At 36.5% G+C, this 18,430-nt stretch overlaps 1 protein-coding gene across 6 annotated transcripts in view; it reads left to right on the top strand.

Moving 5' to 3' along the window:
- TBC1D23 (TBC1 domain family member 23) overlaps positions 1–16,513 on the top strand; it is a 35,918-nt gene extending 19,405 nt beyond the window's left edge. Inside the window, exons 10-20 of one of the 6 annotated variants that reach the window (XR_013926109.1) lie at positions 198–290; positions 2,062–2,232; positions 2,452–2,494; positions 3,183–3,292; positions 3,944–4,086; positions 5,444–5,488; positions 8,532–8,620; positions 11,428–11,563; positions 12,723–12,917; positions 14,120–14,352; positions 16,366–16,513. Coding sequence is in view for 2 of the 6 variants with exons in the window: in XM_080375983.1 (XP_080232109.1) it covers positions 198–290; positions 2,062–2,232; positions 2,452–2,494; positions 3,183–3,292; positions 3,944–4,086; positions 5,444–5,488; positions 8,532–8,620; positions 11,428–11,563; positions 12,723–12,917; positions 14,120–14,201 (1,107 nt within the window). In the remaining 4 variants the exon portion in view is untranslated. Of the gene's footprint in view, positions 1–197; positions 291–2,061; positions 2,233–2,451; positions 2,495–3,182; positions 3,293–3,943; positions 4,087–5,443; positions 5,489–8,531; positions 8,621–11,427; positions 11,564–12,722; positions 12,918–14,119; positions 15,869–16,365 lie in introns of those variants that run through there. The other 5 variants (XR_013926110.1, XR_013926111.1, XR_013926112.1 and 2 more) reach the window with 5 other exon arrangements.
- Positions 16,514–18,430: the final 1,917 nt, after the last annotated feature.

Genomic DNA, 18,430 nt, shown 5'->3' with positions numbered 1-18,430 from the left:
GAATATTGTTGGTGGTCTGTTAACTGTAAAAGTTGGGTTAATCAAATGAATTAAGATTTTTTCCAATAGCTGTTATCTCCCTTGAGGGGTTCCTATAGTATTTGAATTAGTATAAAAATATAATTGAATTATGTACTTTTCCACCAACAATTACACAATTTCAAAATTGTCTAACAGGCAAAACCTTTCTCTTTCAGGAAGGTGTAAGATTCTTTGTAGTGGATTGTCGTCCTGCAGAGCAATACAATGCTGGGCATTTATCAACAGCATTTCATTTAGACTCAGATTTGGTTTGTATGCTTTTTGTTTCTTTACTGATTTTTTTTTTTTTTAATGCTAAGTTAAATAGGAGGAGACAGAAATGTCTGTCTTGAAAAATAAATTATCCTTAGTTTAGACTCCAGTCTGTGGACTGCAGTGTCTAGCTATGTGATGAAGTTTCAAAAGTTAGCTTTTCTGAAGGAGGTTGGTAGAACCATCATTTTACTGAGAAGTTTAGTCCTTAGTGATATTAGATTTTGGCATTCCAGATTTCCTGTTCTTTGGTTAGAACTGGAAACTCATACAGGCTAAAGACTAGACATGGCTTGGAGAAAGAAATCTCTTTGTAGTACTATCATTTCTAGTGAAAGGTGTCATTAATTTAACAAGTAGTGTTATTTTTCTTTTATTCCCTAGCCAGTCTTACTGCAGTCTGCTTCTAAGGAGCTTATGTCATTAAAAGGATTTGATAACTTCTTTTAAAATTTTTGCACTACAGTATGAGAGAGGAAGTGCGTTAATTTTGGGACTGAGATGTACAACAGCCTAATTACTTTATTAAAGATTTTGCTGCAGTTTCCATTTGATTATGAATTGCTAACTGAATAGCCAATCTTACTTTTCCCCCAAATCACTTAGGCTTTAGTTGGATTACAGTGTATTCTTCACTTCTAGATTAACCCTCTACTATTTCATTTCCAGAGTCTCTGGATGCTGTATGGAATGATTTCTATGTATATACACCATTAAAAGCTTTTTTTTTACCTTTCTTAGTTAAGAAGCTCAGTCCTGCATCTATTATCTTTACCTCTCTAATTAAAATGATGTATTCATTCATTTGGTAGTATTTGCACAAGTATAATTATATAGGAGAGAAAAGGAGGCCAAGGGGAGACCTTACCACTCTTTATGACTACCTGAACAGAGGTAGGTGTCAGTCGCTCCTCCCAAGTCACAAGCAATAGGACAAGGGGAAATGGCCTCAAGTTGCACCAAGGGAGATTTACATTGGATATTAGGAAAAATTTATTCACTTATCAAGCACTGGAACAGGCTGCCCAGGGAAGTGGTTGAGTCACCATCCCTGGAGGTATTCAAAAGATTTGTAGATGAAGCACTTAAGGACGTGGCTTAGTGGTGGAGAGTTGGCAGCGTTAGGTTTATGGTTGGACTCAATCTAAAAGTCTTTTCCAACCTAAATGATTCTATGATTCTGTAATATAATGTTCTGGGTTTTAACCTAGATCAAAAGTTATTTAGGAAAAAACTTCCCCTGTGGTATGTCAGGTATGTCCTGCTAGCCTTAATTGAACACCATATTCAATAAAATAGAAATAACCATTATAAATCATCAAATAGGAGGACCTTACTGGCACCTAAAAATTCTAGGTATTTAAAAGGACTTCAGAGCTGTAAAGTTTGAATTTGTTGTGCTCAGGCATGCATAAATGTGGAAATCAGTCCCTCTGCCATATTGCCAACAATGCAACGTGGATGTTGCAAAGACGCTTTTTTCCACCATTATTTGGTGCCTGCAGAAATAAACTAACATACGTTAGCTGCATTTCTTTCCTGGGGAGAGCAGGATGGAGTGAGGGAGAAAAGGACCGTTCTCAGTGTTCTCTTATGTAACATGAGGTCTGGGTCAGGTTGTCATTTTTTTGGTGTGCCTTGCACAGTGCTGATATTGCTTTGTTTGCGCTTAACAAATTATAACCATTTTCAAAGTTTGTATCTTTTCACAAGTTGTGTTACAGTATGTTGGTGTCAAATAGGTGGTTTTGTTTGTTCATTCCACAGATGCTTCAAAACCCATCAGAATTTGCACAGTCTGTAAAATCCCTATTAGAAGCACAAAAACAGTCAATTGAGTCTGGCTCCATAGCTGGTGGGGAACATCTCTGCTTCATGGGAAGTGGCAGGGAAGAGGAAGATATGTATATGAACATGGTGCTAGCACACTTCTTACAGGTACAGCTAAATTGTTGTGGTTTTTAATATCTGAAATAAAGCGTGTCTGCGCATATCACTGATACCAAATGGTAAAATATTTTCCCTTAAAATCATAGCTGTTCTTTTACATTAATCATGTTTACAGTTGTTATGAAATTAACCCATGTTTCACTACAATGCTTGCAAAACTCATTCCACAAATTGTTGCTTCAACCAAAAATGTATTTTCTGTTGCAGAAAAATAAGGAGTATGTAAGCATTGCCAAAGGAGGATTTATGGGTAAGCTTGTTAATAATGATCTTTGGCTTGAGAAAACTTGATATTTTAATGGCGTTGATATTTTTATTAGGTTTGGCTAGAAATTAGCTAAATGAACAACAAATAGGTCTCATTTGCTAGGTTTTTGTTTTGTATAAGTCAACACTGCACTTGCATGTTTGTGGTTAACTGTCATGGCTTACCCACATTTCTGAATGGTGAAAAATTAATACAGGAAGTGGGGAAATTCCCTCTTTCTTCTAATGTATCATTCTTGATGTTTAGCCTCTGTAAATTGCAGATCCATATGAACATGCTACTTCATAATTACTGTTAATTGTTGTTGTGTTTTCTTAGGTCATCGGTTCATAATTCTGCAGATTATGTTGCTGGAATCAATGAGGCTGTACAACAGTATGAGCCTAGAGGCATTTCTAGTCAACGTGTAGTGTCATAACAGCTAGCTTTAGAATCAAAGCATTGATTTATTTTTAGTTGCTGCTGTATTTTAACTGAAAATACGAAAATAAAGATTATCCTAATAATGCCTTTGTACCACTGAAAGAAAAGCCTGGGATGATTTTAGCGGTATCTGAATTTATCTGTCTTATTAAACCATTTGGAATAAGAATTGTTACTGATTAGCCTTGGATATACGGTGTTTTCATCAACAGACTAATTCCAATGTTTTTAAATGGCCTTTTAACAGCCCTCCAGCAGCATTTAGCAGATATCAATGTGGAAGGACCAGAAAATGGATATGGCCACTGGATTGCTAGTACCTCGGGCTCAAGAAGTAACATAAACTCTTCTGTTGATGTAAGTGAATTTTAAGCTGAAGTTGTATAGTGGGATGGGAGCCCCAGGTGTACTGAATTTTTTTTCTTCATATTCCTCATTCTGTTCTGTAAAATGCATTACTGCAGCTCATGATTGTTTTCGGTTGTGTGTTTAATTTCAAGCTATGTTTACTGTCCAATCAGAGGCAACCTAAACGTTTTTATCCTCTTGAAAGGAAGAGCTTGTAGAGAACTTGCTGTAGTCGTTCTCCAGCAGAACATATATAATGGACAATTCTTTTCCTGGCTCTTCTTCACTTTGGGAATAAGTTACTATGAAACTGTTATATATTTTGTATCTTTTCTACAGATGATATGTTGTACATTGAATTTGACTTTTAATTTGGATACAATTTATCTTTAACAGAATTCCTTCCCCTCTGTATTTTCATAGCATCATGCTCAGTAGTAAGGTTTGTTAAGCTTTCTTTATTGGGTCATCTTTACCTCAGACACATATTGTTGCTGTAATTTGATAGAACTCTAAAAGAGTACTTAATGCTGTAATTAATCTTCTACTGAGTACCAAAAAGTAGATTACTGTTTTGTAGTCTGTTTCCTTTCTTAACAAACTAGAGATGAGACAACTTTATTTTTATATGATTAATCCTGAGAGGAGTTACTTTTACAGGGTGATTCTCCTAATGGTTCAAGTGATGGAAAAGGAGTAAAGTCTCTGGTGAATAAAATGACGGTTGCTTTGAAGACAAAATCTGTGAATGTAAAAGAAAAAGTTATTAGTTTTATTGAAAATACATCTACTCCAGTGGACAGGTACGTCAATTATACCTCACTGGGAATTAGCAGTGAGGAATGACTTCCCATTTCATGTGGCTGTTTTGTAAATGTGAAGACTGTGCTAGTTAAGAAAAGGATGTTATCTTCCAGTTTCAGCTTTTAGATTTCCTACCCCTGCGCTCCTTACAATTTCATCATGGCACAGTAAGCCTGCTGTGTTGCCTTAGTATTGCAAAGCCAGTGTGAGCAGCCTTTTACCTTGAATATTTATGTAGAATTTGTTACTGCATGGTTAGTTTGACTTCTCATAATGTGTCAGTTCTCTATTCGGTCTAAAAGTCAAGAATTAGTACAATTTTGAGTTCCCCACCATCCTGACTCTAATGGAATGGGTGAATGACAGAGGATTCTGGGTGAGGTTTTTTGTTTGTTTGGTTTTGTTCTGTTTTGTTTTTTTTAACTACCCCATCTTGTGAAGTTGAGGTTAACTGTTCTGAAGATCTTGGGTTTATATTTTTTTTTTTCCCCAAGTCCTGATGTAATGCTGTTTTTCAAACCCAGAATCCACTCTTGTTCATTTTTCTTGTTCATCTTCAAGTAGAGCTTGGAACAAGAATGTGCAAACATGTTAAGACACTTTCAAAGTTGGGAGTCATTATTCCAAATGCTGAACTAGATCATAGAATCATTTAGTTTTGAAAAGACTTTTAAGATCATCAAGTCTTAACTGTTAAGCCAGGACTGCCAAGCCCACCACTAAACCGTGTCTCTAAGTGCCACATCTACATGTCTTTTAAATACCTCCAGGGATGGTGACTAAACCACTTACCGGGGCAGCCTGTTCCAAAAGAATAACAGCCTTCATCTGTCAAAGCTTTCATTGAATAGCCTGGTTTAGAATTCTTTAAACTATGTAACCTTTGGAGCTGTATGTTGCTAAAATATTGGTATTCAATAATCTTAACAGAGCTGGTGTTTGTTTCATAGCAGGATTTAAAATACGTGCCAAAAAAGTAGTCTTTAGTAGTTTGTAGGTAATCAAAAGGTACAGATTGTTGCTTCTTTTTGTGTTAAATAACTTAAATAACTTAAAATTATTTTTTAAGTTGTCGTTATTTCACAGAGGCAACATACTCTTTAAGAGCACCTAGTAGTATCTTTTGTTGTATTAAGGCTTATATGTAAGCCATACATAGCATGAAAAATTAATCTTCCAGTAGAATTTTTACAAATACTTCTCTACCTCGTGGCTAGCTGTCATAGCTTTTATTTATAAGCATCCTCCTTGAAGACACATTGCCAATATACAGCATTTCATTTATTTATCTAGATTTTTCCTTTAAACTTTTATTTTTAATTCTTTTGTTCTGTCCTCTGCCCCAATGTACTGTAGAATACCTTTCACTATTCCCTGGCCAGACAGAGCAAGCCTGGAGCGGTAAGCTTGATAATTAAGCAGTCTGACTAAAACCACTTTTGTTGTATTTAGCATGGCATCATGATATTTGTAAGCATTGGTTACACTGACAAAATTGCTCTCATTTTTATATTAATTTAGGTTTCTTTGGAATATTATAGCTATTGTTTTTTACAAGTAGTGGTCAGGGGACTAGAGGAAGAAAAGGAATGTATTGGCAGTGCTTTCTTCTCTTAATTTCTGCTTCATCATTTCTGATCCCTCCCTTACTATTGTTTTTTTATGTATTCTTTTTTTTTTTAACTTGTAATTTCCTATATACATTTTATTAGTGACTTGTGCTAGTGAAAGACTCTAGGAGCAATTACTGAACAAATTATGGTTTAAGGTTTTAACAAGAGAGACTACACCTCTGAAAAGGGCTTGCTATAAACTGTTTATAAAGCATCATCAAAGCTTAGATATGAGAGGGAACCTATATGGAAATTCTGTCTGGCAATCTGGATTTTTTTTATGCTTCTTATCACATGGTGATAGAACATGCTGATAGAAACAGAGGTGCTCATTACTGGGAAAAGAAAAATGCTGAGTTAGTAAGTAAATATGCTTTGCAACTCCCCCTCATCTTGTTCCCATAACTATTGAGTTTCACAGAAATGTGGAGACCCTTCACATTTGTCTTGGATTTATTGCCTTATTTCAGAAATAAAAATTGTGAATTGAGGTTATACTAAATTACTTGTGACAAATGAAGGACAGCTTACTTTGGTTATACTTTAGGAACTCATGTGTTACAACTTTCGACCCTCAGACTGAAAAGCACGAAGATTGGCTCTGGAAGAATTAATGAAGATATAAAATGCTGTTTAGGTTGACAAGTTCTTCTTTCAAGTAGTTTGCACATAATTTGAGATAAGATTTACCCATAAGCATTACAGAAGGGTGTTTTGTGAGCAAAACCAACAGTAATGTTAACCAGTATTCTTAAAAAAAAAAAAAGTGGGAATATCTCAATAGCACATAATGATTTGTTAATTTAGAAATCCTAAAGATCATGGGGATTTCTCCCCACATTTTATCAGTTTTTAGAATATGGTTAAAAAGTGTTAAAATTCCAACTTAAAACATGTGGTGACTGTGTTTGATAACTGAAAGATACTTGAATTTGTCACCAGGAAGTTTTGATACACTGAGATTTTTATGTCCATTATTTTACTTGCTGTTTTCACTCCTGTTGCTCATCTTCTTTCATTGGGAAGATGCAATAATAAATTTGGTCACACTGTGGATCACTAAAACTATTCTTTTAAAATGGCAGCTCTTAAAAACCTGGAATGGCATTCTTTTCCCATCCATTTAGTTAGGTCCACTTCTGTGTTCATCACAAATACATTTCAGTTGCAGGTTTGCCTCTAAAGAGAATTGCATTAAATTTGTAACAATGTAATGATGACCTTCTGTGCAAATAGGTTAAAGGAGATCCATTTCTAGATTAAGATGTTACTAGGTTTTTATAAAGCAGCTTTTTACTTTCTTTTGTCTTGACTAACTTCCATCTATAAACACTAATGGGATCTTCTCTTAAATGCTCTCTGTATAATTTAATTTGACACTATTTAAATGCGCTGCTTCTTGCTCAATTGGTTATGTATTACTAAAGCATATTTGCAAAAGCCTCCATATAGAAGCACTGCCCTCTTGAATTGTCAGTGTCATTGATGCTTATTGTCTTAAACACTAATGAGCATGGTTTTGTATGTTTAGTTTCATTGTAGAATGCATTTCTGTTTTTTTCCTATTAAACACTTCCTTGTTTTGTCTACATTAGTAAATTTTAGCCATAGAAAATGTAGGTTTCTCTTTTAACTTTCAAATGCGCTTTCAGGTATGCATAAGTACAAGCATTCATTCGTATATTACTAAAGAAGTTGCCGCTCCAGCTTGCTTCTACAGTAGCATGTAAACTGGATATATGAATATACTTAAAACAGGAATTGGGGCTTATAGTTTATAGGAAATACAAATACCTGTTATGGGGACGGAGGTTATAGAAATTGAAATGGGGGAAAGGGACAGGCGTGTTTTGGTTTGTTTGTTTTTTAACTACTACATGTTGCCCGTTCTAAAAGCTAAATGAGCTGTTTATTTTTTTTTTTCAGCATTTGTGTGTTTTGTGGCTCTCTGAACCTTTTAGGTTTTCTCATTTTTCAGGTATTCTCAGCAGTTAAGGGCCAGAACAGTTAACATGACAACTGTGACCATGTAATCACAGCACTCTGAGCTGGAGCTTTAAAATACCTCAGGATTTGCCACTGTTAGTGTCAGACATCAAGACTCAGTTGTGTGTGTTTGTGTCATTTAGTATAATCTGTAGAAACAGACTTAAATGTGATATTATTATTTTTTTTTAAGTCAGTATCTATGCAGAAATCCCAGTGATGCTGGGACTTTAGCAGTGGGAGTAGCTTGACCAAAGTTTTCAGGGTCTGGCTTATGCTGGAGAAAGTAAGTGACAGGCAGGAAGTCAGAGTTCACACTGCAGTGGGTGGTTTATTAGCCCCACCTGGAAGTGCTTAAGGTACTTTATCTTTTGAGGAATTAACCAGAAAAACTACCTTCCAGACATATTGGTTAGTAGTCTTCGTTTTTTCCTCCATCCTGGTTTGGCATCCTTGTAAAGCTGCCCTGATTGTCCAGAAATTTTTCAGTTTCATGCTAGAAACTTCATAGCATGTTGTCAGTTTTCAGGTCTCTAATGTATTTTGTCACTTGAGGAGGTGACCAGAAGTCCCTTTTAAAACAAAAAGGTATTTCTTTTCAGTTTACTTGTTACAACAGTCAGCCTTGCCAAGTAACTGAATTACATGCTTTCATTAACCAAATTGCTTGATGGGTCAGTCACAGCTTCCTTACAGGCAGCTTCATGAAATTCTCTTGTCCTTCTCAGTTGTGCAGTTATGTTCGCATTTTGCTAATATGTTATTGTAGGAGTTGTACCATCAGTTTGAAAGTTACTTTTCTTCTCCCATCCCATGTCCTCTCCTGTCCTTTTCATTGCCAACAGACATGTCAGCAGCAGTGACAGAGTAGGAAAACCCTACCGTGGTGTGAAACCAGTATTCAGCATCGGAGATGAAGAAGAGTATGATACTGGTACAGTAGATCTTCCTCTTACCTACATTAGCTTATTTAGATAAAATTATTAAGTTTGGCTAAATCATAAGAGTGTATTTTACATCTGTCTTACAATGTGACATTTTTCTATTATCATTGATTGTGTTTGTTATTGTGGTGCCTAGGACCAACCAGGAAACACCCTCTTCAAATACGTAGTGGCAGACTAAATAAAAAAAAGATTGTGGTAGGCATGAAACGGCCAACAGGAGTAAGTGGGAATAGATGGGTTTAGTGGATCGTTCATGTTCACTTGTTGTTTGTAGTAAAAATCATTTTTTCTGTGCTGGTCTTGTACATGTAAACCTGCAATTGTAACCTCTGTTACAACAGTAAGCAAAATGTAATGGACCTAGTTCGGCTGACAGATCTCAGGTTAAATCTCTAGTGTTGGCACTTAGTATAACAATCTGATTTTCTGAAAATATAGCTGGAGCTACACTAAGGTGGTTGATGTGTGCACAGTCTCCAGTGTTTTGGACTTTGCTCTTTAGCATTGAATCATCTCTGGATAAGTACACATAATGCTGTATGAAAAATGTGCAACTTTTATTTAATTTTTAATCTAGTTGAAGAAGTTACAGCCAAAACTGGAACACCGCATTTTTCACAAAGGTGTGGGGCTATTTTGGTTTGGCTTTTTTGTTGTTTAGATTGTTTTTTTCCAGACCAGTGCTAACATTAGAATGGTGCGGAACTACTGCTGTCCTGGTTTTGTTACAGTAGTGCTAGCTTACTCCCAACCATCATCAGCTCACAAGCAACCATTCTGTGACCAAAGGGCATACTCTGCTTCCATGTGACAAACAAATAACTAGAACAAGAATTTTGACCTGCAAAAGAAATAATTTAAGAAGATGATTAAGGGAGATTCATGGATCTTGAGTTGTGTAAACAAGATTGACAACAAACGTTGCTTGTGTGCTATAAGAATTGGGAAGGAGCAAAATGAAACTATTGGACAGAAGCTTTAATACTAATAAGATACTCCTCAAAATGCCACTTAATTTTGCACAGTTCTTTGAACGTCCATAATAGTGCTTGGCAAAGTCTATGTGGTTTCAGAAAACCAGGTCCTCAAAGACAAATTGTCTGGAACGTTTTTTTCAGTAATGGTTGTTCTGTAATTTCTATTTACATTTGCTTTTAAAAGCACTATTAGACTTTGTAAGTAACCAGAATTACTGCAATGATTTGAATAAGCAAAACCAGCACACAGGAGATAAAATACCTAGTTCAGTACAGAAGAATGCAAAAAATCGACCTGTTTCTGTATGGTAGTCTTTGTGAAATTTTAGTGAGTTTTTTTATATTAAAAAATTGTGATCAGCTATAATAATTGCAGTCTGCTCTAGATGGCTCTGCTTGAGTAGGAGGGTTGGACCAGGTGACCTCCAGAGGTCCCTTCCATCCTCAGCCATTCTGTGAAATGAGGATGAATTTTGTTCCGCTCCTTTCATTGTGCCTTTTTTTTCAGTGAAAGCCTTTTCAAAAGTATGGCTATAATTCTGAATTGCTTTGAAATAAATATTTGAACAAAGTGTAGAAAACTGGCTTTGAAAAAGATGCTTTAAACAGGTATCTTTCGGGATTTACTCCTTTCTGGGAGTAATTTTTGTGGATTTAATATATATAGTTCACTGCAGATAACTAGATTGCTTAAACTCGTCTAATGTAGTACCAAATTACTATGTAAACATAATCACCATATTTAGACGTAAAAAATATTTTGCAACTAAGTGATAATGCAGGAGTTTTGGGTGTTTCACAGAGGTCTGTGCTGAAAATTTTGGTTTTGAGTATGTTCTTAAAAGTCCTTGGAAAAGGAGGTGAACACAAAGACAATTCTTGCTAATGATCCAAGATTTTGAGGTAGTAAGGACAAACTGAAGAATTGAATGAGTGTTTTGCCACTTTGAGTGACTGGGTGATAAAACAGCACATGAAATTCAGTATGAATTAGTGTGAGGTGAGAGACATGGGTGGAAAAAAAAATATCTAGTTTCAGATACAGAATGGTACACTGATTTGGCTGTGCCCAGGAGCCACAGGTTTATAAGTAAGTGAGTGCTCATTGGCAGTCAGAAAAGCAAATCAAACACTAGGAATTATAAGGAAAGCAACAGAGAATAAAACAGAGGTCATGATGTCGCTGTATAAACCTGTGGTTCACCCAGACATTGAATACTGTGTGTCTTGATCCTGTACCTCAGAAAATATGTTTGAACAGGAGAAAGTTCAGAGAGGAATAAGAAGGTGAGGAAAGATGTGAAATGGCTTTCACAACAGGCATAACTGAATATTAGAACTTTTGTTATATGAAATAGGCAATTTAAGGGAGGAAAAGTGGCCCACAAAAATAATGCCTGGCCTGGAAAGGGATCAACAGATGTTTATTTCTTGTACAAGAAACTAGAAGCCACAAGAGGAGACTTTACTGAAATGTAGTTGACATCTTTTTGGTACTGCTTGCCAACAGATGTTGGTGCTGTAGATGCAAAACATTTGCACGACTTCAAGGAAAGTCTGAACAAGTCCATGTAAAAGATCTATCATACTTAATGATGGACAAATTAGACTAGCCTAAGAAATACCCTGAGCTGAAAATAGTTGTCTGCTGAAAAAGAATTAAAAGAGCAGTATCAGATATGCATTTTTTGTTCTTCCCTCTGAACAGTTGTTTACGGTTAGGTTGACTTTGGTTTGAACCATAGTTTTAAGTAAGTTGAAAAGTTGTCTGATGTGTTGTGCTTTTTTTTATTTTTTATCTCCTCCCTTCAAAATAGATGAAATTGATAGCTCCTCAATGTCAGATGATGATCGAAAAGAGGTTGTCAACATCCAAACATGGATAAATAAACCTGATGTGAAATATAACTTCCCCTGTAATGAAGTGAAGGAAAATGGGCATATGTTTCCCAGGTACAGGAATTAGTGTTAAATTTAATGAAAATGTCTGTCTTGATACACATTTAAAAAAAATAAAATAATATTGGGCAATTAAGTTATTCTTTGTATTAAACTAGGAAATGAGTGTGAAACATCCTAGAACAAAATGTTACCACTATATTTGCATTCTTTTATTTGCAATATTATAGAATAGTAATTACCTACAAAAACCTAGCATGAAGTTTTGCTTTGAAAACAAGATAGGAAGAAAAATATTCTCGGTGTACATAGGTTTATTTTTCAAGACCAGGTAGACCTGAGTACTTGTGGCCTCACTTTTTCTTCTCTGCTTGTCTCTGTGCCTTGTACTACACACCAATCTTGCCCCCAAGATACAGTGACCTTATTAATCCTGAAGAGCAGAACATGATACTTGCTATATTTTGGCTTCCCCAAAAAGTACGAGTCCTGTTGAATCTGGAAAACAGAAAATGATGATGGGCTTTCTTTTTGCATCATGGTCTGTTCTTGTCTTTTATTAAGTTTATTTTGCCATTAGATTTATTTTATATGGTGTGTGATTACTAATCTATCATAGTATGATTCCAGCTAGTGTGTCCCCACCACTAGCTGAGCATGCATTCTTCCCATGAAGAAAGCAAAAGTGGGACTCAAACTGAGCTGGCAGGTCAGCGTCTCCACGTTAGAGCTCGTACAGTGACTGACAGTCGTGGAGTACCAGCATGTCCTTTGAACGTGGGTCTGAGGCTCCACATATAGCGCTCCCGCTCTGTAGGTGGAGGGATGGGGTTGGGGGCATGATTGAAGGGTGAAATTGAAGCTGGAGGCATTTTCCTTGCTCTGTGCGTGGCCCAGCACTACTGGTGGTTGTGATCTTTGTTGATAACATCATCACCTTATGACAACAGCCGTGAGTGCTAACTGCTCACTCTGTTTTGTATGCTGTTGAGGATGCCATGCTTGTTTTCAAAAATGGCTATGATACAGTACTCGAAAATCTGAAGTATTTTGTAGACCCTTCTAAATTACAGATTTGACAAGTATTAAAACTGTTTCTTAGATTTGGGAAGTTTTATCTACTGCTCTCTATATAGCTTATTTGTAGAATTCAGCTTTCTAAATAGCTGATATTTAGTTCATTAGCAAACCTAATTTGTATTTTTCCCTCAAGTCATCTCCTAGTAACAGCAACTCATATGTACTGTTTGAGAGAGATTCCGTCACGAAAGGGACTGGCTTACATACAGTCTCGACAGGCACTCAACTCTGTAGTCAAGATCACATCCAAGAAGAAACACCCGGAACTGATCACCTTTAAATATGGAAATAGCAATACTTCAGGCATAGAAATTTTGGCAGTTGAAAGGTAAGCCATCTAGTAGCATAGATATAAGTAGTAATGATATACAGAACGCTGTCAGCAGGAAATCAGGGGCATGCTGCAATTCCCAGAATTGATTTAAAAAGTAGTATTTTTTGTTTAGGAATACATAATTCAGATGTGAACTAGAAGAAAGATCTGCCAGCAGAGAGGAACTCCGTGATCTGCATCAACAGTTGTTGGGCATGGGATGTTTGCAAGCGTTTTCTTTTTGTAGGGTCTTAAATGAAAATGAAGTGGACTACTATCTGTAGCCTAAAGTACAGATTTGTGAAGAGTGGGATTTGAGAGTGGCCTTTCTTCTAGCCTTCCTATCTCTTCCAGTTTCTAACCTTCTGACTCTTCCTGTGCATTCTGCAAGGAGTCCAGAAGCCTAACCTCAAAACTCTGAACCCCTGAAACCTGATTCTTGAAAGTTAGTTACTGTCATGCTCAGCATTTGAGTGGTTAAGACTTTGGGGGGAAGTCATGAGAGATGGATCTGTTGAGCTTTCTTCCACTAGCTTAGCCTGTTGTTTCTTGACACTGTTTTGACAAAGTTGCTGCCATCAGTTGGACATTTTGCTGCCCTCATCCTTGGGGAGAACAGTGTGCAGTGGGTGCTCTGTTTTCACAAGAAATGGGAGATGATTTTTCTAGGTAACTGGGGAAGTTGTTCTATGCCTGTTGGCTGCTTTGCATGAAACTAGTTTGGTAGTAGGTCAGACAAAGAAAATGTTGCAGAGACCTTTGCCGCTTGTTGAGTTACTTCACCACCACCTTGTTGACTGGAGCAAATCCAGAAGAGAAAAGATTGCAAATAAATGATCTAGAGCTGTCTATAGGAATTAAAACAAAACAAAAAACAAAACCCATAAAGACTGCCATGGCTTAGTTGGATAGTGCAGGCTGCAGAGATCTTGAATTGCCTGATCCATACCATTGTTAATTAATGAAGAACTTTTCCTTTCCAAGATAGCCTGTGAAGTCCTCCTTAACAGTTCTAAATTCACAGACAGGAAGAGTTTCATAGCATAACCAGGAATTAAATTTGATTTTCTCAATAGTTTTTCATTTTTTTGTATTCCTCTCCTCCTTCCTCCTAGTGTGTGCCAGAGGAAAAATCAAAACAAGAACTACAGAATTAATGCTAAAAAATTTTAGTGAACTAATGATGGCTTTTTCTAAACATTTTTTTTTTTCTTCAGGTATTTGATTCCAAATGCAGGTGATGCTACCAAAGCTATAAAACAACAGATCATGAAAGTATTGGATGCCTTGGAGAGTTAATAACTAAAGACTTTTTAGACAACAGTTTATAAAGAAGAAGCAACCAAGATACTGTATGTGGACACAAGCTGACTGTTTCCAATTGAATACTAACTTTAAAGAATTTTTCTGTCTGCTGATGGGAGTGCCTGAGTAGCAGGCTTAAGATAGGGTAAATTATTACCAATTTCTGGAAAGAATTTTTAATTTTGTTTTTGTTTTGAAGAAATGTTTATTATAAAGGCCAGTTGGTTTCATTTTTAGTGCAATCTTAATGCGAGTGATCTGCATCTTTGCAAGTGAAGATGCAGCTGGGTTTGCATTAAGCATGTTAAAGGAATAAAGCACTGCCAGATACAGAAAAGCAGTGGAAACCAGACAGTTTTTAAATTACTGTCCTTGAAAATAAAATGTCTCCATTGCCTACAGTCTATAAATTTGACTTGGCCTACTGGGGTAGCATCAAGGCCTGATTAAAAGTTTAGGTTTATAAGCAGAGCAGGTAAAAATCTTAGAAATACTGGTTCCTTCTCATTAAAAAGAGTTAAGTCCAGCTTGGGCTGCAGATAAATGGAGTAATACAAGCAATTTGTAAAATTAGCTTTTTTAAGTCTTATCCACTCCTAGGTTAAATAATTGGAATTGGTGGTAAGGGTATTTTTAAATACCAAAATGAACTGTGCACAATAAGCTTGAGGGATGTGATTTTTTTTAAATTATGCAAAATTATGCATTTCATAGGTTGAGGCTGTTTCTCTTGTGAAGTTGAGTGTGTGCATTGAAATTGAAGTTAAAGCTTCATGACAGAATAGGACAGTTGAAAGCTAGTTACCTTGCTCCTCAGAAACAAAACGTCTAAGATAAGGTTTTTAAAGGTCTAATCAGTTCAGCACCGAAGTATGTGCTGATCAAAGATGTGTTCAGCAAGACAATTAATGCACACAAAGTGAAGAGATTAAAGTCCTATGTACGTGTGATAAATGTATTCATTACCTTTTACCTTCACTAATTCAAGCATTTCTTTGTATTCTTTTAATTAACATCTTTTAAATTAACATTTGAGGGATTGTTTATCTATCTGGATTGTTTATCAGCAGCTGCCACTTGTTCCAAGAATCGTTCTCTTGTTAAAAAAGCTCAGTACAGGAATGTCCTTATGGCTGAGGCATAGCATCTTTGTAGACTGATGTGGAAATTGCCAAAAACTGTGAAATAAAGATAATGGGGATTAGCTTTGTGTTGAAGGCTTCTGAGTATTTGAATAGAAACCTGTGAATTGGTACATCATCAGGAGCTAAAATACATTAAACTGACCTTTATAAAAAACAGTTATTCTAAGTTATTTTACTAGGAATCAAGCTAGGGCACCTTAATTCTGGAACTAATTCCTTTTTTTTTTCTTTTTCTTTTTTTTTTTTTTTTCTTCTTAGTATCTGAGTAAACACCAGTAGAACTTGAACTGTTGAAGATATTTGCATGAAATTGCACCTGGGCCAATGGTCATGTATTTATAGTTTTGCCCAGCAGCTGTTGTATTACATTTTCCCCTTCCTACTCCCTTCTGAAAATATCCTGAAGAGTCTCTGACTCTGTGCCTACTTCAGCAATGAGATTTTTTTCATGTAAAGATGTTTGTGTTACTGTTTATAAACTACAGCTGTAAATAAACCAGTACAATTTGAACATAACTTGTTCTATTAGAAAGCATGTAGTTGCATACTGTGTGAATTCTCTGATTCTATTAATAGTTTTTCATAAAGATATTTTATAAATGGAAGTGAATTTGATTTTTGAAGTGAAAGAAGCTGATTATGGATCATAGGTAGCTACTGTCAGTGACATCTTAATGTGCGTATTTTGGAATTCAGACTTAGATTGATTTTATTAAAATACTTTTGGGTGAGCCTTAGTGAGCATTCATAGAAAGGTCAAAACAAGCTAGCAAGTGGTCACATTATAGAAAGGGTCTCCACATAAATTCCAGATTTCTCAGTGTCATGTTACGAAAGCATTGACAAAATGACAGCACATTTCTCCTAGTCATTGATGGGGGGAGAGGGGACTGTGAAAAGTACATTGAGTTGCTGAATAGGTGTATCTGGGTATTAAATGGGGAAAGTGGGTAATGTGTATACTTATTGTTATAACAATTAAAACAATTTTATTTTGGATTCAATCAATTTAGGCTGAGAAACAATAAGCAAAACAGCGCTGGGTGCGCGGAGAGCTCCCTTAGCTCCACCACACGCACACAGAGTTCTGAAAACAGTGTCTTTTATAGCAGCATCTTGACCAATCTCTTCTCGCCGAATGTTCGTCCTGCTCTTCCTCCCTTGGGTCATCTGTGTTACTAGGGTACACCTCCTCCTCCTGTTGGCTCTTCTTTGGTGCGCTTTTGAGAGTCTCAGGGTCTTTGGCGCACTTTCCTAAGTAGCGATTGCCTCTGCTCCAGGCAGAGTTTTCTAAGAAGTGGTTACATTGTTCTAAAGGAGAAGCACATTCGCCTATTCATTACAATTGTGATACAGGTTACAGTGGTCACAAATTATTTTAAATTCACACAAGGTACAACAATTACACTTACCATACCATATCCTATTTTGACAAGAATCATGCCTATGTTTTCCACAATTCCCCCCTTTGTTTTTGTTTATCTCATTGATTCATGTCTTAGTTTCTAATTCGATAACAGCTTTTCATGCTGTAGTCATTATTTCTAGTTGCATGCTTAGTACCACTGATAGTATTAAACAAATAAAAGATGGTATTAAACAAGGGATAAGTAACAACCCCCCCAAAATATTCCCAGGACTACAATACTATTTTGTATACAGCAACTGGTAAGATTAAATTTCCAACAAACTCCCCCTTCCTGTGTCAACAGGTAGTCTGATGTTATACTGGAACCCCCATCACTCTCCCCTACTTATTGGCAACAGGAAGAAGCTAGGTTTATAACTGTACCTACTATACATGAGCCAACCCAGCAGATCATAATGCTCAGCGGTCACCGCCCCAGGGGTTGCAGCCCTTGGCAGACCTTGTCAGCTGCAGCACTGATTCCCTCCGGTCTTGCCCCCTCCAGTTTTTACCAAGGTGTGCCTTTCTTTTTAGGACTTCCAACACAGAGGTTGGGAAAATTGGGGAAGAGTGGGTTCCATCAGCTACTAAAGATAACATTGGTTCTCTTGTACTTTGAATTTTTGTAAATTCAATTAGAGTTTACCCTTTTACAGAAGTCACTATGAATTTCCCCAGCCGTTATATCAAGTTCTTTTAAAGGTAAGTTTGGTGTCCCCAGGTTCATTTACAACTCTCCATTCCTTTATTGGTCCCTTTACCCTTGATGCATGTGTCCACCCCTTTCCAGCCACCCTTATTGCTGTTTCTCTAGTTAAAAGAACAAGAAATGGCCCTTCCCTTCGAAGGTTAAGGTTATCTTCTCTCCAGGTTTTTATCAACACTTTATCTCCTGGTTGAATTTTGTGTATTGTGAAATCTAAAGGCATGCTCTGAGCTAATAGACCTTTAGCCCTGAGTTCCTTCTTATTTTTATTCAATTTATGATATAATGTTGAATGGTCGCATCCTCCAGTTTTGGATGACCTATTGGTAACCCTTGGGTATAAGGCATCCCATACAACGTTTCAAAAGGTGAGATTCTAGTTACTGAGTTTGGCATAGTTCTGGTATTTAACAGGGCTGAGGGAAGACACTTTATCCATGACATTTTTGTTTCAATCATGAGCTTTGATAATTGTTGTTTTAGGGTCTGATTTACTCTCTCCACCCTTCCAGAACTTTGGGGATGCTAAGGAGTGTGATAGTTCCACTGGATTCCCAAGGCTAATATAATATTTTTAAGAACTTTAGATGTGAAATGAGATCCCTGATCTATTACTCTCATCATCCCATATCGAGGAATAATATTTTCAAGTAATTGTTTCGCTACTGTCTGAACCGTGGCCCTTGTAGTAGGAAATGCCTCAACCCAGTGAGTTAGTTGGTCAATGATCACCAAAAGATACTTATATTGCCCCACCTTTGGTAATTCAGTAAAATCCACCTGTATCCTTTCAAAAGGTCGGTGAGCCAAATGTCTCCCTCCTTCTGGTGTCTGTCTTATTTGTTTTTTATTAATTTTCTGACAAATTAAACAACCCTGTACTACTTGTTTTGCCATTTCAAAAACTCCTATACACCTGTAGAATTTTAGGAATTTATCCACAAGGCCTCTAGTTCCCCAGTGT

Source organism: Falco punctatus, assembly GCF_963210335.1.
Source record: "Falco punctatus genome assembly, chromosome: 2".
Taxonomy (NCBI): Eukaryota; Metazoa; Chordata; class Aves; order Falconiformes; family Falconidae; genus Falco; species Falco punctatus.
This window is presented reverse-complemented; position numbering and strand designations above follow the sequence as displayed.